The sequence below is a fragment of the Alexandromys fortis genome, unplaced genomic scaffold, assembly GCF_014885135.2.
Source record: "Alexandromys fortis isolate MF-2015 unplaced genomic scaffold, M_Fortis_MF-2015_v1.1 scaffold_45, whole genome shotgun sequence".
NCBI classification, from domain to species: Eukaryota; Metazoa; Chordata; class Mammalia; order Rodentia; family Cricetidae; genus Alexandromys; species Alexandromys fortis.
In genome coordinates this window covers 6,632,419-6,656,339 of record NW_026067926.1, presented here as the reverse complement: position 1 = coordinate 6,656,339, position 23,921 = coordinate 6,632,419, and the positions used below count along the sequence as shown (strand labels likewise).

Below are 23,921 nucleotides of genomic sequence, written 5' to 3'. Positions count from 1 at the left end.
AGAATGAATAAGAGACGAGTTGTTCCATTTTATGAGCCCTCCTCTGTGATTTACTCAGGCATTTAAACATGAGCTCCTGGGGGGAGTCGCTCCTGCACCAAGATGCTTGACCTTAACAGCTGCCCCCATTAATCTCCCAGAGATGGCACTTAGGAAACACTATGCTGAAGTTGATGTGTGTGTATATAAGTGTGTGTGTGTGTGTGTGTGTGTGTGTGTAAGTGAGAGAGATTGGATTCATTTTATCAAAGGTATGCGTGACCCAGCTCCTCAGCAAGCCTTGCAATTTGAGAAACTGAAGAAGGCTGTTGAGATGACAGCCCCCATGCAGGCTGGACCCCAGACGTCAGCTCCAGGTTTGTGTGTGGGTCCTGTAGGGAAGATGGAGTCTCCTTCCGACAACTGATATCTGCCAGCAGGTGCATAGACCTTGCTATCCAAAGTCAGACATGGGGTTGTGCAACAGGAATGTTAAACACGGGGAGGGGGGGCACGGGGGCACGGGGGCGGTGTGTGCTTGTATCAGGTTACAACCAGTCCCTCTTGGCTGCAGCGTGGCCACCTCTCTGAAGCCTTAGTGGCTGGCCATGCCCTTTGGAGATCTGAAGAGCAGTTTTGGCCCCAGCTTGCTGGTGAAATTGAATTCCTAGGGTGGATTTCTCCTCTGTGGATCCACTTGCCTTTCTCAGATTTCTGCCCGTGGTTTCAGGGCATCTGACTACCACACGCCTTCCCCTCTACCAGCCTCATCCAGTCTTTCTTTAGGCCATCTCTTACGTAGTTGTTGAAATAATGTATTTGAATGTTTATAGTTAGCTACGAGAACGCCAGCTATAATGTTATTGTGGTTCTTGGTTCTATTTTACTTAATACGGCACCACCCTGTGCATTCCTGAGTGCTGGGATCACCAGCATGGACCATCACACCTGACTCTAGGCTCAGACTTTGTTGTTGTTGAGGGCTTGGGGATATAGCCCCATGTCCCTAGCTCAGCAGCAGGGTTTAGTCCCCAGCACTGCAGGGGTGGGAAGAATATCACCTGCTGAGCAGAGAAGGTTCTGGCATAGTAAAGCTACTCTGTCAGCACTATGGACAGCGGTACAGATGGGATTTTTAAGTTATTCTATCTATCTATCTATCTATCTATCTATCTATCTATCTATCTATCTATCTATCTACCTATCTATCTATCTACCTTTAGCCTGGGTCTTTGTAGCTCTTGAAGTCTTTATGTCACCAAGAATGATTGTGAATCTGTGATCTTCTGGCCTCCACCTCCTGAATGCTGGGATTATAGGATGTGTTACCACCCTGCTTTATACAGTGCTGGGGATGGCGCCAGGGCTTGCTCCATGGCAGGGGGAGTCCTCTACAAAAGACAGCCCCAGCCCTTGTCTTTATTTTTTTAATTATTTATTTATTATTACACAATGTTCAATCTGCATGCTAGAAGAGGGAGCCAGATCAAATTACAGATGGTTGTGAGCCACCATATGGTTGCTGAGAATTGAACTCAGGACCTCCGAGAGAGCAGCCAGTGCTCTTAACCTCTGAGCCATCTCTTTAGCCCCCCTTGTCTTTATTTTTATCTTTTAAATGAAAAACTTGTGTGTATGCATATATGTATGGGCACACACCATGAATGTCATGGTAATCATGTGTGGGTCAGAGTTGATTCTCTCCATTGTGGGAGTTGATTTTCTTCATCTACCAGTGATCACACTGGGCCATTGGGTTTGGTGGTAGGTGTCTCTACCTGCTGAGCCATCTTGCCAGTCCCTCACTCCTGGTTTGTTTGTTTGTTTGCTTTGAGACAGAATCTTATTCTGTAATCCAAGCTGGCCTCAAAGTTGTTCAGTCTTCCAGGTTAGCCTCCTAAATGCTGGGATTACAGACATGCCACCATGGGTAGCTGAAGTTTATGTTTTGAATATTTTAAAGCATGTAGGAAATACTTCCAATTTAAAGCTACCTATTTGCTTCACTGAACAAGTGGGAGAAAATTCTGGAATTTCCTGGCAATATGGAGACTGATGGTGCAGACACAAGATGCCCACTTTGGCGTCAGCAGTCCCAGGGTGGCCTTTCTGCCCCCTCACTCAGATGGAGGCCTCATGCATTCTATGTGACAAGCCTGCATTGAGGGCCTTGTCAAGAATGGAGCTTGGGACTATAGAAAGCTCTTGATGCTATGAGGACCTAGAAAATCCTATGACAAGAATGAGAATATCAAGAATAGGTATTCTTGGTCATCGGTGGTTGTGAAGTTAATTTCTCTGAATTGAAACACTCCCTCCTGGCAGGAGGAGGGAGGCTCCGAAGACACCCAGAGCTGCTTATAGCCTGTCCTTTAGTTTGGACGAACAAAGGAAGGACTCAGTAGGTAAAGTGCCTGCATGCAAGCACAAGGACCTGAGTTCAGATCTTTGGCACCCATGTAAAGAGTTGGGCACTAAACAGTAATGCATACATCCCCTCAATCCCTAAGGTAGGGGTATGGAAGAGAAGAATCCCTATAGCTCACAGGCCAGCATGGCCAAATTGATGAGCTCCAGGTTCAGTGAGACGCTGTCTCCAAAAACAATGTGGAGAGTGATGGAGGAAGACACCCAATGCTGACATCTGGTCTCTACACACACATATGCGCATGCACCACACACACGATAAGTAGAGCATCACGTGAGCATCGCCATTCCTGGGCAATAAACATCCTTCTCTGGAGTTCACTATGTATCTTTTCCATGTATTTTCTTTGTTTATGTGAACTTCCATATGTATCATTCTGTTGTTTATACATAAGAGAGCGCAAACCTGAGTTTGATCCCTGGAACCTATGGTGGAAGGAGAGAACCAGTCCTCAAAATTGTCCTCTTACCTCCTCAGGTGGGCTATGGCCCTTTTTTCCCCACCCCACACATGAACACACACACACACACTGTACTGTTTTTCCTAACTGTGCTCAGATAGTAGCAGCCTGTCTCCTGGTTCAGTCCAGAAGCACCTTTCCACACCAGCACACACCTATTCTGACTCTGGGTTTTGTTGGTGATTGAGTCAGGGTTTTCCTAGGCAGTACAGGCTGGCCTGGAACCCTTGATTCTCCTGCCTTCACCCCTTGATTGCACACCCAGTTTCTACTGGTGCTGGGAATCGAACCCATGGTTTTATGCATTGTAGGCACGTGCTCTGCCTGCTGAGCCACCTTCCAGCTCTCTTGATTGCCTGGCTTCTTTATATTTCCGGTTTGCTTCTGGGCTTTCTGGGGCTTCCTTCCCTTCTAGAGAGGGCGTCCCTGGCACAGCTGTTTTTGGGAGGACCGGGTGTATTTCCTCCCTTTGTGTTGCTTTTTAGCCCTCTCTCCCTCTTCTTTCCTCTGGGGACAGAAACACAGCTAGGTGAACCCACATGACAAAAAGCAACACTTCCGTTCTCATGCAGGGGCCCAGGTGAGGGCAGATGGCAGCTGACTCGGGTGGTAGGAAACAGCTTTGTGTGAGTCATGCTTCTCTGGCCAATTGACTGCATGTTGCCTAGAATACCTATTTCAGACAATTGTCTTTTATTTTATAATTGCTTTGAAGTTATTTACTCTGCACCTCATTCCAGCTAATTGAAGCTAGTTTAGCAGAACAGTTTAGCAAAGGAACTTTACAATTAGATAGTTCATTCACTAATAGTCGTCCTTAGTAGACAGACAGCTTTGCTGCCTCAAACTCTGCACGTGTTTTGGGGAACGAGGCAAAGTCCCTGCTTGCATTCCTGCAGTCAACTGTCAGTCAGTGCAAACAGACGAACAGGTAACAGAGTTTGAAGAGATGGATGTCGTGTGGTGGTGTATGCTTATAATCCCAGCACTGGGAGAGGGAGGCGAGGGGCTTGCTATGAGTTAAGGTCCTTGCCACTAATCCTAGCATTTTGAAGGTCATCCTCAGCTATTTGGGGAGTTCCAGGCCAGCCTAAGATACATTACATACAGCCTGTCTCTAAAAGGGAGAAGGGAGCTAGGGCAATAACTTAGTTGATAAAGCAATTACCATGCGTGCATAAAGATCTGAGTTCAATACATAAAACTCAAGGAAAAGAATGCTGTGTGTGGTGACAACCCGTTTGTAATCCCAGGACTCAGAAGGTGGTGACAGACAGATGGGCTCTCTGGCTAGTCTCTATAGAGTGCTTGATTGAGTTCCAAGTCAGTGAGAGAGCCCATCTCAAAGAAAACCAAAACCCAAAACAACAACAGCAACAAATCCTCCTCTTGCTTCTGCATATGGGTGCACATACATGTGCATGAACACACACACACACACACACAAGAAACAGAGGAGAGATGCTTGGGTGTAGATCAGTGATTGCGCACAAGCTTACTGTCCTCGAGGCCCTGAGTTTCATTCCTAGCATCCTGACCAAAAAGAAAAAAAAAGAAAAAGAAAAAAAGTTTATCAGCTATTGTCAAAATGATACCACTTAATAAATCACCCCAAAGCCAGTGGCCTACAAAGTGAGTCTCTTCTCTCATGGGTGGCCATCAGGCAGACAGCAACGCATCTGCACTGGGCTCTAGAGATTATGTGATGTATTCTATTCAGTTTTTTTCTAGAGCCTCCTGAGATCAGCAGGTCCCCAGGGGCATGTGCTTCTCATTGCAGAGTTTGAAAGCTCTCAGAGGGGTGAGCAGAACACACACCATGTGTCCTGGCTGGTTTTATGTCAATTTGGCACAAGGTAGTCATCTGAAAGGGGGGAACCTCAGCTGAGAAAATGCCTCTGTAAGATCTAGCTGAAGGGGATTTTTAAAATTAATGACTGATGTGGGAGGCCCAGCCCATGGTAGGTGTTACCATCCCTGAGCTGGTGGTCCTAGGTTCTATAATGAGGCAGGCAGATCAAGCCATGAGGAGCAAGCTAGTAAACAGCACTCTTCCATGGCCTCTGCATCGGCTCCTGCCTCCAGGTTCCCAGCACTGCTCGAGTTTCTGTCCTGTCCTTCAATGCAGAACAGTGGCATACATGGAAGTGTAAGCCAAATAAACCCTTTGCCCCAACCCCCAAGTTGCTTTTGGCCATGGTGTTTCATTGCAGCATAGTAATCCTGACTAAGATGTCACAGGTCTCAAGGCCTAGGTGCATCTCGAAGCCAGAGCAAGTGTGGAGGCACAGAGAGCTAGAAGGCATTAGATGGATTTGAAGGTCAGTGTCAGTGATGCCAGTGAACTGGGGGCGAGTGGTAGAGGAGGTGAGGAGTTATTCCAGGAACAGACCCCTGGAACAAGCTTCCAGGGAGGGGTCTGCTGAAAGTTGGGGTCTTATGCTTCGGGTAGAGGAGCCATTGTCACCTGGGCTGGGTGGAGGCAGGGCCTCAGGCACCACTCCAGACCTTCTGAATCCAAAACTCTGTGGTTTTCTGTTATAAACTTATTGTTGTGTATATTAATAGGTCTCATCATGGCATTTCCATACATGTATATAAAGTATTTTGCTCCCTTACCCCCATCACCCTCTTGTCCATTCCCCACCCCAACTCCTGCTCATTCCTTTTTTCTTCCCAACTAGGTTCCTTCTAATTTTCCTTCCCCACCCCCTGCATGTGCTCCAGTGAGGGGAGCTTATAGGAGCATAGACATCTTGCCAGTGGCTACACCACTCAAGAAAATGTCTCTTCCTCCCCAGCAACTCTTAACTGCTTTTAGATCTTTCAGGAGCCCCTCCCACCCGCTGCATAGTTCTGTTTGTTGAGACTGTGTTCACTATAGTCAAAGATAGTCTTGGACTTGTGAGCCTCCTTCCCCTGCCTCCCAAATATTGGGGTTAGAGGAAAGCATCAATTATCCCCAGCACAAAAAATCTGTTTCTTAACCCAGAGGGAGCAGCCTGTAAAAAGAGGTTTGCATTTTGACTTGCTGGCCTCGTGACTGTCACTATTTAAATTATTAAGTTTTCTTTTCCTGAAAAATGAGACCAACAGTGTACCCCTACTGTCCCCCACCTCTCACTCCACCCTGCTAGCTGTGACCCCTATATTCACTATAAGAATATATTCCCGCTCAATCCTTGGTGGTATTCCTGAGGTACCTAGTTTCTGTTGGATTTTTTTTTTCCTGCCTGAGAAAATCTGTTATTTTTCAAAGCATCTTTTTGCTCAGGATAGAAACTTCGGCCTGTGCCCAGCAGGACTCTGGTGCCCCAGAAAAAAAAGCACCCAGTTGTTGTGGTCCCCATTCAGGTCTCCTTGGGGCACTTAAGTATGTCTGGCCAATCAGCAGGCTGAAATAGGCCACAGTACTATAAATAGGGGCCTCGGACTGCTCTGGGATCAGATCCCAGGCCAGGCCCCTCCTCCCTCGGCCCGCACCCATTCCTGTAGTTATTTAAATACAGCTACAAGTACATTTTCAGGTTTACGTACCCCAAATTCTTGTCAGCTTGCCAGGATGTAAGCAACTCCTTTCCTGCCTGTCGTCACCAGCTCAGTGTGTGGTATTGTCACCAGTGCAGTGGGTGGTGTTGTCACCAGTGCAGTGGGTGGTGTTGTCACCAGTGCAGTGGGTGGCGTTGTCACCAGTGCAGTGGGTGGTGTTGCCAGTGCAGTGGGTGGCGTTGCCAGTGCAGTGGGTGGCATTGTTACCACTGCAGTGGGTGGCGCTGTCACCACTGCAGTGGGTGGCGCTGTCGCCAGTGCAGTGGGTGGAGTCGTCACCAGCGCAGTGGGTGGTGTTGTCACCAGTGCAGTGGGTGGCACTGTCACCAGTGCAGTGGGTGGTGTTGCCAGTGCAGTGGGTGGAGTCACCAGTGCAGTGGGTGGCGCTGTCACCAGTGCAGTGGGTTAATATTGACCCTTGGGCTTCAGAAGCCTAATACCATCTACGTTCTTTTCCATGTGCCTTGATTTAACAATGAACTTCTTGGTTTCGTCATCTACAAATGTAGCTGACAGTAGTACTGGATTTTGTGCCTAGAGTTGAGGTGGAGAGTAAACAATAAGAACATGTAAGGCCAAGATTAGCCAGATCATCTGCAAGGCAAAGTATAACATTTTTATACTTGTTTAAAGTCATTGAGAATTTCTTCAAGGACTGGGGATATAGCCCAGTTGGTAGAGTGCTTGCCTAGCATACATGATGCCCCAAATTCAATCCCCAGAACCAGATAAAACAAGGACATAGTGGCATATATCTGTAATCCCAGCTCTTGGGAGAAGGAAGCAGGAAGGTCAGAAGTTTAAGGCTACATAGTGAGTTCACGGCCAGCCTAAGCTACATGAGAATGTTCTTTTTTTTATCTTTATAAGGATTTTATAAGAATTCTTTTTATTTTTAGCTGGTTGTGGCAGTGAAAACTTGTAATTCCAACACTCAGGAGTCTGAGGAAGGAGTATCAGGGATAAGAGTCTAGCCTGGGCTAGGGCACAGTGAGAACTTGTCTCAAAACAAACAACAAACAAAAGATAAAGACCTTTCAGCTTTCAGGTGTGTGTAGCTTGCAGCCCAAGGGCCATGCATGTCCAGATAGCTGAGAATGAAGACCACCATGTTTATAAACCTCAGGGTCACATTTTCTTGAACCCCTTGTCTGGTGACGGCAGAGCACAAACTGCTGGGGATGTGTGATGGGTCTCTACCGGGCAGCTTGGCCAGGAGACACCAGAAGGCCAGGTGCCCGGCGCTCTGCTTGACACCCTGGTAGCTGCCCTTCTCTGCTTCTCTGGAGCACTTTCCTTTAAAGATTAAAAGTTCACAGGTCGGTTTCACTGCTCAGCTGAGTCTCTGGGTGACTAGCCTAGACTGTGGAATTTACATAGCAGCTCTTTTGTTTCCTTCTGTACTCCCCTGTGCACGTGGAGTGGAGTTCGCATAGTCAAGGTTGCCTTGAACTTCGTGACCCGTCTGCCTCTACCTTGAGTCTGGGTTATAACACGACACCAAACCTGGTTTATATGGAGCTGGGGATCAAACCCAGGAACCCAAAGCTTTGTGCTAAATGAGCACTTGATCAGCTGAGTTATTCTCCAGCTGCTGAGTTCATTAGTGATAAGAATGACAAAGTTTGTTGTTATTTTTGTTTGTTTGTTTTTAGACCAGAATCCAGGTGACTCACAAAGGGCACAGTGCAGAGTAGCTTTTTCTTCTCCTCTGACTTTTCCTCTTTCTCCTCCTCCTCTTCTTTTTTCTTTTTCTCTCTTCTAGGGATGGAACCCAGAGCCCTAAGCATGCCAGACTGGTGTTCCATGCCCAAGTTGCACCCCTACCTCTTCATATTTATCTCTTTATTTTGTGACAGTGTGACATTATGAATCCCAGGCTGTCCTCAAACCCACAGTCTCTCGCCTCAACTTCCTGAATGCTATGGCTATAGACCCACATCACCATGCCCCAGCTATGTAGGGGTTTTCCATCTTTAGCCTGCATCAGGACTTTGCACAGATGACAGGGCCCCTCCCCGAGACTCAGGAGGGCTGGAAGGGTCCTAAGAATTTGCATTTGAAAAGCTTCTCAGGTTCCTGGAGCACAGACAGTCTGAAGGACACCCTTTTAGGAACTTCTGACAGAGGAGTCTGTGGCTTTCAGATTTGCAGGTATATTAGAACAGCCCTGAAGCTGTTGCTTCAATCAGAAATAGAGCGGCAACACTCCAGCACTGATAGCTTTTCACTGTTGCCGCTTGAGTTAAAGGGCTATAATATGAACCGAATTAGGGGCATTATTTGCCTGTCTGAGTCTCAGTTTTCTCTTTGAAAAGGGAGTGGCAATACTGCATGCCTCATAGATACCGTCTGAGAATTAATAGCATGCATGCAGACAGCTCCTAAACCAGTGCTCACGGGTCCCCTGTTAGAAGCGTTCCACAACTGTTAGCTAAGCACTGACTAGAAGGAAAGCTCAGAGCCTGGTGAGTGATCGGGCCCTTGACACAGCACACTGCGGTGTAATTGACTCTGTGGCTCACTGAGAAGTTCATCAAATACCTTAAATGCCTTTGCATCAGAATCATTGCTAATCATCTGGACACTCGGTTATCAAAAGAAGTTGGATGAACTTTATCTGAACTGTCCTCACAGAGCTGTGGGGGAAATTCCATTTCTTTCTAGTGTGCTGTGACGTGTGTTCTCCCCCTTCCGCCTTGAGAGGGACTTCAGCACAAAAATAGGTGTGGCTTCCTGGGAGAAGGCCTTCTCAGATCCGGGCTTTGCGGTGACTGCCTCAGGAAAGGCAGTTGGTGTTCACGAGTCACCCAGATCCTGCCTTCCTGACCACAGGCTAACAGCCCAAGAGGTCTCACTTGACTCCCATTGGCAGGATTTGCAATAATCAGCATGGTATTCATGTAGGAACCGAAACAGCCGAGCTGTACAGATGTCAGCGGTAGGGCTTGTAACATTGAGTTCATTCCTTGCATTCTCTTTCCAGGGGTGCAGGGTGGCCCAAACTTCAGCTCATTGAAATCACTTGGAGCTCTGCAGGTCTTGTTCTACCCCACTGGCATGCATTAGTACCCCCAGGTGGAGGCTGTTTCTACAGGACCCAAGTGACATCAATGTCATTTATTGAGCTTAGAAAAATGTCTCAAATTAATAGTGTTGAAAGAACTGGAAAAGCTGGGCAGTGATGGCACACGCCTTTAATCCCAGCACTCGGGAGGCAGAGGCAGGCGGATCTCTGGGAGTTCGAGGCCAGCCTGGTCTACAAGAGCAAGTTCCAGGACAGGCACCAAAGCTACAGAGAAACCCTGTCTCGAAAATCAAAAAAAAAAAAAAAAAAAAAAAAAGAACTGGAAGAGGCAGCACCTGAAGCTGGGGATTGGCACTCTTGTGTGGGATTGACCCACACAAGGGTCAAGGCAAAGGCTGACAAACTGTACCCCAAGGAGCATATCCAGCCACTGTCTGTTATTTAGGTTTTTGTTTGTTTGCTTGGTTGGTTGGTTTTTCGAGACAGGGTTTCTCTGTAGCTTTGGAGTCTGTCCTGGAACTAGACCAGGCTGGCCTCGAACTCACAGAGATCTGCCCACCTTTGCCTCCCCCGTGGCTGGGATTAAAGGTGTGTGCCACCACCACCTGGTTTGTTTGTTTGTTTTTATTTTGGGGGGGGGGGCTTCTGTTTGTTTTGATTTATTTGTTTTTGTTTTTTGAGGCAGTGTTTCTTCGTGTAGCCCTGGACATCCACAGTCTCTGTAGACCAGGCTGGCCTTGAACTCAGAGATACACTCACCTCTACCTCCCAAGTGCTGGGATTAAAGGTGTGCACCACCACTGCTGGGCTTGTTATTTGGGCTGTAAGGGCTTGCAGCACTTGAGATTGAACCTACAGCCTCATGCATGCAAGGCAAGTACTCCACCTTTGACCTACAGCCACAATGGTCATTTTTGCCTTTTTGTTTTGAGACAGTCTCACTAAGTTGTCCACCCTGGTCTTGAACTGGTTATCCTCCTGCCTTAGTTTCTATAGTAGCCAGGAGTGTGTGTGTGTGTGTGTGTGTGTGTGTGTGTTAACAGAATTTTACCAGAACATAGCCACACCCATTTAGAATGTCCTCTGCAGCTGCTTTTATGTTGTAATGGCAGCATTGGGTTGGTATGAAAGAGACTTCTAGCTCCACAAAAACAGTATTTACTATTTTATCCATCCCAATAAAAGAGTTTACTAGTTAGAGACATGATCTCAGATGTGGATAAGCTTGGAGTTGGAACTAGTACCCTCAAAAGTTACAAACTCCTAATTTTTAAAAATGAATCACCAAAAAAGAGAGAAAAGGCAGCTCCAGCACCAACTAGAACATTCAGGCCTCAAATCCAGCAGTTTGAGTCTTTGAAGTCGTGTGTTTACGATGATTATACAGATTTGCTCCAACAAAATATAGACCGTGCTGGAAGAACAAGTCCGTGTGAAAATGGGGGAAATTCAGATTTGAAAGAGAGCGAGTGCAACCATCAGGGATGAAAGTGACTGAGTGAATGGGAAAGACGGCGCAGTGGTGGGATGGCTGCCTAGCACACTGGACACCATGCACCCAGCCACAGCACTGCACAAACAAACGAAAAAAATTGTTTAAAAGAAAAAAAAAAAACACAAAAAATACCCCCCCCCCCAAGCAAACAAAAGCAAAATCAACAACAACAAAAACCCAGAACAAAAGCAGTGTCCCCAAGTGTCAGTGCACATCAGTATCATCCAGGGAAGCTTCCTGAGCTCACCTTCATGTGCTGATTTCACAGGCTTGGCTGGAGCCCATGAATTTGCACATTTTTGCCAGTACAGAGGTTGCTGACCCATGGATCACATCCCTAACTGGCAGATAGACACAGCTAGAGAGTCAGGTCTGGGAGAGAGAATGCAACCAAAAGCGACTGAGAGATAACAAAATGAGATGCTCAAGTGTCATTGCACCAGGGAGTGCAGAGTGGGCAGTGGAGTGAAGAGTGGAGAAGCCACCTTTCCAGAGGACACTGGAGGACATGAATCCCGAGTGAGCTGGATAAAGACAACATCATCCCAAATGTTCCATGTGCAGCCATGGGACCCTGGAAGCATGCAATCCTCAAAGCTCTTGCAGCAGAGATTCCCTACAGAGGGGAAGCTAGTGAGCAATTATAGACTTCCCATCAGCCATAGTAAGTGTCCTAGACAGTGAAGTGTAGTGTCTGCTGATCTTGGGGAAAACAGCATGGAACCTAGAATTATGTGCCCACTCACCCATCACTCAAGAGCTATAAATATGCCTTTCCCAAACACCCCTCCTGGAAGAACTTCCAAAAGATGAGTTAAAATAGAGGGGGAGGAACCCACGAGGAAGGAGCTGCAGGGAGCCATGTAGAACAAGATGTAAGCAGGTGTTAGCCCCTGAGAAAGAGCAGCTCCCCAAATGCCAGGTGGTGATGTAAAGACCAAGGAGATTAGGATTAAAGCCATCTCAAGGCTTGCATCGTGTAGGAGGAGACTTTTTTTTTTTGGATAAGTTTTACTTTTAGTTTATTTATTATATTACAGGAACTTTTTAAAAGACAGGGTTTCAAAACTGGGTGCAGTGGTACCTTAATCTTGAGTTCAAGGCAAGCCTGGTCTACACAGTAAGTCAAATTCCTGGTTTTGCTATTGTTGTTCAGATTGGCCTCAAACTATGACCAGGCTGACTTCACACTTAGAGTTCTCCTGCCTCAGCCTTCCAAATTCTTGGATTGCACGTATGTGCCACCACACTTGGTTTATAGCAACGTAGTGTTGCACACCTGTAATCCCAGCCCTTGGGAGGCTGAGGCAGGAGGATGTTAAGTGTAAAGCCAGACTGAGCTGTGTAGTGAGACCCTGTGACAGACAACAGCAACAAAACCCAAACCCAAACCCAACCAATGAAATAAAACAAATAATAGAAAGTGAAGAAACAACTGGAATACAGAAACTGGATGCTCTGGAAATCAGGATATGTGTGTGTGTGTGTGTGTGTGTGTGTGTGTGTGTGTGTAAAACCAGGCAAGAGAACTAAAGACATCAGTAACCATAATAAATATACGGAGAACAGCTTGTTTCATGGTCTTCAGACTGTGTCATGAGAGGATAGCCTTTATGCTAGGAGGTCCAGAAAATACAAAATAACCCAACGTGGTTGAAAGCAAAGAGCTGAGAAAAGATACCACATAAGCACTGAGTGGTAGGATGACTTACCACCATGAGTGGTCGATAAAGTGGACTGTAAAGTTAAACACATGGGGTTATGGTGCTCTCAACAAGAGAGGTGTATGAGTTATTTTCTACTCATTAGATTTCCTTGTGTGTACATGTATGTGTAGTGTGTGTGTATACATGTGTATGTGAGTGCATGTGTACATATATGTGTAGTGTGTGTATACATTTGTGTGTGAGTACCCACGCAGAGGCCAGAGGGTAGAACTCTTCTGCTATTGCAGTCCATCTTATCTTTGTAAACAGTAAGATATTTATTACAGTGAAAGATCATTACATACAGCTAGTAGCGATGAGCATTTAAGCCATTCAATATACACATGTCAAGAATCAGCTAGGATCTTCTCTAGCCCATAGAAAAGTACCAGGCCTTGATTCCAGCAACCACCGTATAGGTTAAGACAAGGTCTCCCACTGAGCCTGGAGTCCCAGCTGTCTAGACTAATTGGCCAGGAGGCTTCAGGGAACCATCTCTCTCCAGCACCACCGCCTTCCAGTGCTGGGGGTAGACATGTGCCACCATGTCTGACCTTGTGTGGGTACTGGGGACCCAAATGTAGGTCCCCATCCTTGCCGTGTTGGTACTTCACCAAGTGAGCCATCTCCCCACTCCCGCATTAGGTGTTTAAAGGGTCTTTCTCAACCCACTGGCTGAGCTGGTTGCTCACAAATGTGCCAACACCCACTGTTGCAAATGCTGCTCAAGAACAGAGTTCTAGACTAACCCACTCTGAGGCATTCTACAGTGCAGGTAGATGTCAGTAACCGTGCAGGTGCCTGCCACTAACACACAGCAAAAGGAAACACGAGTGACTTCCAGAACAAGCAGCCGACTCTGCTCTGCTTTGACTTGGTTTTGCCAAAGACCTGAAAAGAACTCCCCAAGCGTCTTTACAAAGAGAAAGTGGAACTTGCAGCTCTGCGCTCTGAGACTTTTATTAGGTAGTGGAAAAGAGTTTTGCAAACATCTCCCCTCAACCCCCGCCCCTGACTTCTACATGGGGAAATTGGTCTTTCCAATATTAAGTCTATTCTCACAATCATTGGGGTGTCAGCCCAAATGGCAAAGACATCCTAAGACCCTCCTGGGAGACATCTCCTGCCAATTCAGGGATTGGTACTATGAGCATCACCCAGAGGCCCATCCATTCTCTTCCTTCTCCAGCGGCCTTCCAGCCACTGCACTGGATTAAGCACTTTCCTTCAAGGCAATTAGGAAAACTTGAGGGACTAAGTGATGGCAGCTGTTGCTATGCGAGTGTCTGTTTTGCCAGGAAGCAGGAAAACAAGTGAGCTAAGAGCAGTTGGGAACTAGAGATTATGAAGAGCGACAGAGGCAGAGTCCCGGCAGCCACGCTTTCCCTTCCTGCCGTCACCACACAACCCCAGAACCTCTGCACCAGCTGGCCAGAGCCCAGAGTTATGAAATTACAAAACCATGCATGTGCTCAGCACTTTGTGCACCCCTGGGGGAGGACCACACTTTTGATAGAGTGATCGGTTCATCCGCCTTGGTTTGGAGCATTCGAGGCTGTCAGAGATGAACACACTCTTTTCCTTATTAGTTAACACAAAGAGAGCTTATGCTGACATGTTCTTATTGCACTTTAGACGTTGCTTTTGTGCCAACCCCATTTTACAGATTAGGAAATTGAGGCTCTGAGAGCATAAGCAACTTACTGTGCAGAGCTGAGATTCAGTCTCAGACTGTCAGGTTTAGAATCTCTGTCCCCCTCTTCTCCCTCCTTCCCCTCCCTTCCCATTGTGCATGGATGTGATGTGGATGCCTGTCCATGTGGTGGGGTGGGCGGATGCGTTTGTCACAGTGCTCACATAGTGGTGTCAGAGGACAGTTTCCACCGTCACCAATGTTTTCCATCCTGTCTGAAACACAGCTTTCCCGTTTGCTGCTGCGTGTGCCAGGCTCTGGTATGTCAGCTTCCAAGGACTCTGCTGCCACCGCCTCCCATCTTGCAGGAGTACTGGGGTTATAGGTGCGTGCTGCCACGGCAGGCTTTACGTGGGTGCTAAGGATTCGAACTCAGGTCCTCATGCTCACACAGCGAGTGCTTTACCTCCACAGCCAACGCCACAGCCAAGAGCTGGCTACGAACTGACAGGATTCTTGAATGCCTTTCCTCAGAGCCATACAGAATTGGAAGAATTTGGTAATTACAGGGACATTAAAAAATTGCAACCAGACTAGGCGAGAGCACTTGCCCATGCATGTGCAAAGCCCTGGGTTTGGTCCCCAATGAGGCAAAATCAATAACTATGAATAAATAAATCACAGCAAATATGAGTTGACACCTGCATCAAGAAGCTTTTGATTTATCTGTGCACTGAAGTCAAGTCCATAGCATCAGTCATATTCCTGTGCACACTGGAAGAGCAAGCAGACTCTCCACGGTGACTTCAGAAACAAAGCGGCAAAGCGATGGGAAACCTTGGGGAGGGAAAGCGCTGCATGTTGATACCACACTGCACTCTGGTATAAGCCAGGGGGAGGGAAACGGTTGCATGTTGACATCACACTGCACTCTGGTATAAGCCAGGCCACTGCATGTTGATACTGCACTGCACTCTGGTATAAGCCAGGGGAGGGCACACATGGGAGCCCTGGAAAGATAGGTGTGGCCACTGTCTGGGAGACCACTGATCTTGACATCTAGTGTGTGGCTTCCCCAGATCCACAGACTTATTCCAATACAGGGAACTGTTCCCCAGATTATAAAACTATGGCTTCATTTCAATGAACGGAGCTGATTGTGAAAGGGACCGCACAAAGCGGCCATCTTTAATACTTAATTCCAAGACTGTGTAAGTGCTACCATGGCAACTTCCTCGGACATTGTGGTTGTCCCTCTTCAATTGTTCAGCGACTTTGACTTTTTCAGAATGAACTTGACATGTAGTTACCCACTTAGGCTTGGAGTCAGCTTTCTGCTGAGCAGCCCTTCCAGCAAGCGGGTGACAGAAAAAGGACTCAGGATGGGGAAGGGGGCGAGAGGCTTTGTTTCAGAGTCTACCGGGTCACATAGCTCTGCATCCCACCCACATACCTCTCCCCAAGCACCCTCCCCTGCAACACCATCTGCTCTCTCTTCATCTTGGTTTTCTCATCTTTAGAATGGGCCCAATCATTTCTGTCCCAATAGAATGAGCGACAGGGTCTCTTGGATCCCACCTGTGGCTGGAAGATGACCTTGATTTCTGATCCTCTCACTTCCGGAGTGCCATCTGCCTCCACAGCTGGTTCATCAGGTGCTGGGGTGGAGCCAGGGTTCGCTGGTTACAGCTCAATAGTAGATAGACTACTTACAGAATGAAGAAGACTCTCTGTCAAGGGCTATGAAATGGAGCTGGGAGTCTTGTTGTGTAGCGCATTCTGGTCTTGAACTCACAATCTTCCTGCCTCAAACCCCTAAAGTGCTGGGATGATAGACTTGTGCCACCATGTCTGCCTACCATAAATAGTTTTTATATTAATTGCATGTTGAAATGATAAGATTTTGGATATCAACAAGTAGATATTAATTAATTAATTAATGATAATGCCCATTAATGATAATTGATTATCTAGGTCAAATAAGATATATTATCTAAAACATTCTCACCTGCTTCTTTTTGTTAAACGAGATGGAGAAAACTTAAAATTACACATTTTATTTCTATGGGACCATCCAAATCTAGAATGTTCTCAACATACCATTACTTATGGCAAATCCTCACAATCTCATTTGTGCTCAAGTATGAAACAAACTTTTGGGATGTAGATAATTTACTGAGAACAGTGTGTTCTAAGAACCAAAAGTGCATCAAACTAGGGCTGGGGTGTAGCTTGGAGGTAGAGCACTCGCCTAGCATGCCTGAGGCTCAGTCTGAGCCCAGGGCTGCAAGAAAGAGTTTTACAAAGTTACAGCCCATCCAGTTGGTTCTGGAGGTTTCTCAGTGCAGGCTTGTTAAGGGGCAGGGGTGTGTGGTGTGGAGAAGGGGCTAGCTAAGCCTTGTGGCCTTTGCCAGGTTCGCTGCGACCCTGAGATCCAGGAGCTGCGGCAATGGCAGAAGAAGCTGCGTGAGGACAAGCATATCCGGCAGCGTGTGAAGATCTTCTGGGCCAAGCAAGAGCAGAAATGTGAGTGGTGGGCTCCACACCCCACGTTTATTCCAGAAAAGGCTGATCCTTCCCCTGAACTCTAGAGGGAAACTCTCTTGGAGGCCTGCAGACTCTGTGTGTGTGTGTCCTGTTCGGCAGCTACAGAATCCACAGGATGTAATTTACACGGCCATTCCCCTCACTCAAGGACAACTTCTGTGTCATCTAGCATCCGAGGGCTTTTATTTTCTATCTATGAGGCTCCAAGAACAAGCTGTGATTTGGGGAGCCATGTTATTGGCAGGGTGAGCAGGTCATCACCATCCCCAACTCCTGCTGTCTGACCATCAGTGGGTTTATTTCCATCTTTATTTCCACACAGGGCAATCCCGTGTGTCAGTCTGGCTGGGTCAGGGGATGCTCGGGTAGTTGGTGAGTGCTATTTCTGGGTAGATGGCTTTGAGGGTGTTTCTAGAAATTGGATGTGAGTTTGAACTGGTAGGCTGAACAGATGGCTGCCTCTCCAGTGATGAGGACCGGAATAGGATAAAGGGTGAGAAGGATTGAATTAATGGCCTGCATACACAGAATCCTGGTGTCCTGCCTCCCCTCTGGGTCTCCTGGGCCTCGGGCTTCAGATGTGGGCTGAACTCTCCAGCTCTCAAACCTCAGATCCACCTTGCCACGTGTGTAGGCATGTTAACACACACATGTACACACCCCTCCATACTCCTCCCCTACTTGCAGATGGCAGATGGTGGGGCTTCTGTGAACCAGTGCTTTGTATTGCTAAATCCCCTTCTTTGTCTATGCATATATTTTTTATTGGAAAAAGAACATATCAATATCAACACCAGCATATTAATCATGGTGAAGGTTCTGTTTTCTTCCCCCTCTTTGGCAGTTGTTTTTCTGTTTTTCCTACTGTGACTATATAGTAAGTGAAAGTTTAAAAATAAAAGAAAATGGGAGTGGGGCGCTGGCACAATGGTTCAGTCGGTGAAGAGCTTGCTGCCTAGGAGTGGGGATCCGAGATGGAACCCCAGCGCCCAAGTATAAAGCCAGAAGCAGCAGTGTAAGATGGTAAGCCGATGCCGTGGGTGGGGACAGCAGGGGCCTCTACAGCCTGCTGGTGAAACAGCCCAGCTTAACTGGTGAATTCTGGTTCAGTGGGAGACTCTTGTCTCAATAAATAAAGTTAGGAAGTGTCTGAGGAAGATAGCCACCATTTACATCTGGCCTCCACGTGCATGAGCACAGGTGTGTGCACATCCACGGGTGTGAACACATGTATCACACACACGTGCACACACACATGCACACACACACACACATACACAGGAACATGCACATGAGAAAGAAAAAAAAACGAAGAGAAAGGACAGGATGGCAGGAAGGAGAGAAGGGAGAGAGGGAGAGCAACTGAGGGAGGGAGAGGGAGAGAGAGGTAAACAGCTTCAGCAATTACTTCTGTTGGGCTGGCCCAGCCTGTGCCTTTCTTTAGCCCAACTGCCATTTCAGTTCAGTTCAGAACTGGGACTCAATCAGGGCTGTAATCAGTTTAAAGGTCACAGGAAGCGCGGTACACCTATTTACTGCAGCTGTTCTGTATTCTTTGGAGTTGATTGGCTGTTATTTGATTGGTGGGCTTGGCTTGCTGTGGAGCAGGAAGAATAGAGTGGACTGAGTGCCAGCAGGCGGGCAGAGGAGACTCTACTCTACTGTTCCCACCTTCTCACCTTGCAAGGGCTCCAAGACGCTCCTCTCTCGCAAGACAGGGTCTTCAATAAATATGACCTATTATAATTTAAACCTTAATATGGCTCCATGCTAAACTGCCCTTTATGCCGAAACTCTGAAATAAATTTAATCTAAAGACCATTTCTGGCTCATGGCCGGGGAAGGCAGGACAGGATGCACAATAGCAGAGCTGCCCCAGGACTCTGGCTGCCACTTCCATCCATGTGGCTCTAACTAGCTGACTTCACTGGGCCTTAGTTCCCCCATTTCGAATGGGACCAGTGATAAAGTTCCTGTCACATGCAGCTGTTAAAGGAGTCTCACAGATGATCTTTAGCCTGACACACAGTGCCCATGAATGTTCCACACTGTCACAAAGTGTTTTCGAGATATATGTGTGCTTTTCAGTGACTTGGGGTTTGTTTCCTTTGACTGACAGACATTAAACTCTGTGGGTTCCAAGTGGGTTAGTGTTTATCTTATTCACCAAAGCTTCACGAAGATCAATGGTCTACACACACACACACACACACACACACACACACACACACACACACACACATATTTGAGATATGAAGCTCTTGGCTTCACTTTATAGTAGAAGAAACAGAGTCCAGAAAGGTCTAAGGACTTGCCCATGTACCAGAGGGCTGGCTCAGTTGGTAAGACACTTGCCCATGGACCAGAGGGCTGGCTCTCTTGGTAAGACACTTGCTAAGCGTGTGTGAGGACCTGAATTTGAGCCCCAGACTCACATGAAAGTTGGGTGAGGTGGCACACACGTGTCATCCCAGTTCTGGGGAGGCTGAGAGAGAACCCCTGGGGCTTGTTGGCTAGCTGTTGTTGTCAATCAGCGAGCTCCAGGTTCAGTGAGAGACTCTGCCTCCAAAATGAAGGTGGAGACTGACTGAGGAGGACACCTGGTGTCAACCTCTGCCCCACACGCATGAGCACACGCGTGGGTGAGCACCCCATGTGTGAGCATTAGTGAGCTTATTGCCCCCACATCTTCACTCTCTCATCTCCTAAGGCTTCCCCAGGGACCGATGCACAAAGCTCCCTACTCTCTTCTTCACAGTGCTGTAGCTGTAACCCAGAGCTGCACGTCCTAGGCAGGCACCCCACCACCCAAGCGGTCCTCGGCCCTGGGAGCTGCTGCCCAAACTTCTCAGGAATCATCTCAAACGACACATGGCCATGGCCAGTTTCTTATCAGGGCATCAGAATTCTTGCTGTCTGGGTTTGTGTTGCCTAAGGTTTCTAGGTTGGGGCTGGATGAAGAGGAGCAGCATGTAGTCTGGTACACCCTGCATGGCCCATCATTTCTTGCTTCCTTCAGGTATCAACAAGCCAATCAGAAAACAATATTTCCCTAGCCAAGATGACACAGGGGTCATGCCTCAAAGACCTACTGTATGGCAGCTTTTGTCCTTTAGATTTGCCATTAAAAAAGAAAAAAAGGGTAGTCATAGTAAGTGGTAATGGTTTTGGACTCCATTTAAAACTTCCTTGTGTGCATATGTCAGACAAATGTCACTCTAAGGTGTTCTCATCATATGGTCCCATGATCTAGTGTTTACATGTGAGCAGTCTCCTGCAGACGCGAGTCTCAGGGAGGAGCATCAGCTGTCCCCAGGCAGACTCTTGGTCATGTGCAGTTGGGTCTCAGGTTACACAGAGCCAGAGGCCACTGTCCCCAACAACATTCTCTTCCAGACAGAAACAGTGTGAAGTTCTCCTGTCACACTCCAGAAGGACAGGTGCACAGATTATTTTTAAATGTATGTCTTCAGAATTCCAGCCCAGGCAGTCCAAAGATGCCTTGAGATACAGTCAAAAGTCCCATCCCAAAGAATAGCGTGTTTTTAGTTGTGTTCCGTCAGTGATTGGTTTCATATGTTCTCTGTATGTGAATGCCTCTCACTGAACTCAGTGGGCTCATGTTCGGGTGAGCACAAAGCCAAAGTAAACACAGCTGAGAAATCAAAGGGTAGAGAGGGAGGGGTTTAGTACCTACAGCAGGTGGGAAGGACACGGGAGTCACTTCCAGAGCCACGGTGCTCTCCCTGACCGAAGGAAGCATGGGAGTTTTATTCATAAAGCTTCTGCATATGCCTACGGGAAAGCAGCGTATGAGCAAGCATATTCCTGAGTATCTCCATTTAAGGGCAGAGTTTAGGAAGGGAAGAAGGCGGGGCATATTTGGGGGCATCCTTAGCTTAAGTACATGAGTTACAAAGTTTAAAATTAAAGATACAGGCACCTCTAGGCATGCTCAGCTAGAATAATGAAGATGATAGGCAGTTGCCTCTGGACATGTTCAGCTTTAAAAGTGTGTGTGTGTGTGTGTGTGTGTGTGTGTGTGTGTGTGCGCGCGCACACGTTCATTTGTATGTTTACAGGGGAGTGAGCATGTGCATAGGACAGGTTCAGCTGTCGTTCCTCGGCTGCTGTCCATCTTATATTGCTTATCAGTCTGGTGGTTTTGAGACAGGGTGTCTCATTTGCCTGAACTGGCCAAGCAAGCTGGACTGGCTAGCCAGTGAGACCCAGGGAGCCTTGAGGATCTGTCTGTCTCTGTCTCCCAGTGCTGAATTACAGCTCTGGATTTTAAAGTGTGGGTTCTGAGAGATCAAACTCAGGTCCCCATGCTTGCATGGCAAGCATTTTACCCACTGAGCCATCTCCCCAGTTCCTAAAAATTTTTATCTACAGCAGTGGTTCTCATCCTTCCTAATGCTGTGACCCTTTAATACAGTCCCTCACGTTGTGGTGACCTTCAACCATCAAATTATTTCATGCTACATCATAGCCATAATTTTGCTACTGTTATGATATTAATAACCATCTAATATGCAGAAAAAAGGAAGAAAAAAATGACAGTTTGAGGTGCACTAATACAGGTATTTGTCCCTAAGTGCTAGCCACACTTAGAGGCTGCATGTCCACATTTTATTTGGAAATCCAAGAGAAAGCAGACCCAAACAAAAATTTTAGCAATTGTTCCCATAACACCAGAATCTATTGTATGCACATGCACGCATACACACACACACACACACACACACACACGGTAACTTTCTCATAAGATATATACATTTTAAATATGAACAAATATGCTTGAAATGACTTTATCACTTTATATTTAGAAGAGAGGGTGGGGGACACAATCTGTCAAAGGAAGCGTTTTACCTCTTGTTTCCCACCTGCTCATTCCACATTCCAGTGGCTTGTGGCAGTCCCAGAAATACACAGTAACTTTAGGCAAATGTGGCAATTGACTTTAAAAAAATTAAGGTTATAGAAATAAAAGCCACTGAATGCATCTGGCAAAATAGTATAAGGCCATAGCTGATGAAGATGTATTTAAAATACCTCATGGACAAAAACTGTGTGTATTGGTGTATATTCAAGATGCACAGCCTGACACTTTGGTTAAGGTAAAGACGTGTTGAGTGCCTTGTGTAGAGGCGCATGCCTTTAACCCAGCGCTCAGGAGACAGAGGCAGGTAGATCTCTGTGAGTTCAGGGCTAGCCTGGTCTGTACAGAGTGAGTTCCAGGTCAGCAAGGGCTAGGCAGAGAGACCTTTTTTTTTTTCAGAAAATGAAAAAAAGAAATGTGTGATGTTTGCCACATTAAGAGAGCTAACCTAGCAGTGCAATCCACAGCTGCCATTTGCATGTGTGTGGTTGGGACACTTAAAATTTGCTTTCTTGTCAAATTTCCATGAAGAGTGGTGAACTGTGGTCAGGTGCTCCACTCCAGGTCCCCAGAGGTAGCTACGGTGTTAGAGAAGGTGTGTGCGTTCTCTTCAGCACGGAGGTTTCTTAGGGACAAGAGGAGGGAATGCAACCTGTAACATAACTTGCCGTCAGAAGACAGAGCCTTTCCACGTACATTATGCAATGTCAATAATGACCTCCTCCTGTTCCCACAATAAATAGAAATACAGCTCTGAGCTTCCTGGAAGCCATGGCAACAACGGAAACAGGGCTCCTGTCCTCACAGTTAAACCCATTTCTTGGAAGCACGCCTTCCTGAAGCCGAGATTTGATCTCACTGATAGAAAGGACTGTGTGGCACCCGGTGAGCGCTCTCCTCTCAGAAGCTGCAATTCCGACCCCTTTAGAGCGGCTCTTCCTCCCAGAGGGAGAGGGCAGCAGCACAGAGCAAGGCATGGGAGCCAAGGAAATTTCTCTTCATGGTGTGCCAAGCCTGGAGATTTCTCTATGGCTTCAAGAATATTCTTGGGCTGGAGATATAGTTCAATATTAAACACCCGTGCAACTTGTGAAAGGCCCTGGACTGATCCTCACTATAGGCAGGCACACACACGTGTACACGCACACTAATGAACACACAGGAGCACATACATGCGTGCACACACTTACACACACATGTACACACAGAAGTATACATGCACACATGGGCGCACACTGCAGGAGTACACATACATGCAAACACACACACAGGAGCCCCATGTGAATTATCATTCATAGTGTTGTGTGGATTTATAGTCAGTGCCATCAACCCCCTGTGGGACTTGGGGTGGGTGACGTCATCCTGATGATTCATTCCTCCTACATGTAAAATCAGAGTGATCATGCCTCGGTTGTAATTCTAAATGAGGTCATTGTTTTGATAATGCTATGGCTCTTTATTAAGAAATATTTCTATAAATCTAAGTTGTAAATTTCAATTTAATCTTATTTATTTTTCTCTCTCGTCTTTTTGCGTTATATTCGTTCTTCACTTAATCCACAAAACAAGTAAGAATTTGATTAAGAGACATCTAATGATTTCATGTCTTCCTTCCACTGGTTTTATTTTTAAGACTCCCAAGAGTGTGGGGCCGTTAGGCTGACGTCACCTTTCACACATGTAATCTTTTCCTTTAAAATTTGCAAAAATATGCAGAGCTAGGATATGCCTTCTCTCAAAATGCTTGCAGGCCCACACTGTCTGTTGGGATCAAAGTTCAGTCACAGATGGTTTCCTTTTTTAATGGTTTGGCCATGAAGTTTAATATCCTAAATTTGTTCATGCAAATGAACTCTCCCAACCTCCTTTGATTCTTCACCCATCCCCTGCCTTGTTAAAACCTTCTTCTTTCCCTACACTAAGGCTACCCACCCAGACCGGTGAGCCTCAAGGTCCCCTGTAAGGGAGCCCGGGCACCCTCAGCCTGTGCTCCAGAGGCTCCTGTGCTCTCCTGGATCCCGCACTGCCTGCCCCGTTCTTCCTTCTGTCCCCGGATCATTGGGCTACCAGGCAGCCCTGTTTAGGTGCTGAGGAGTTCCATCTGGATGGGTGAGTGTGTGCTATCCAGGGGCGATTGTCCCGGAAGAGAGCACAAACCCCCCTCCCTCAGCTACTTCTGCAGGGCTGTCTTACTTACACACGACCCCCCCCCCC

General features: G+C 46.9%; 1 protein-coding gene across 1 annotated transcript in view; it reads left to right on the top strand.

Moving 5' to 3' along the window:
* Positions 1–23,921, top strand: part of Iqck (IQ motif containing K) — a 116,913-nt gene that overhangs the window by 62,113 nt on the left and 30,879 nt on the right. The window contains exon 8 of the mRNA XM_050143383.1: positions 16,693–16,804. Within this exon, the coding sequence (XP_049999340.1) occupies positions 16,693–16,804 (112 nt within the window). The remainder of the gene's footprint in view (positions 1–16,692; positions 16,805–23,921) is intronic.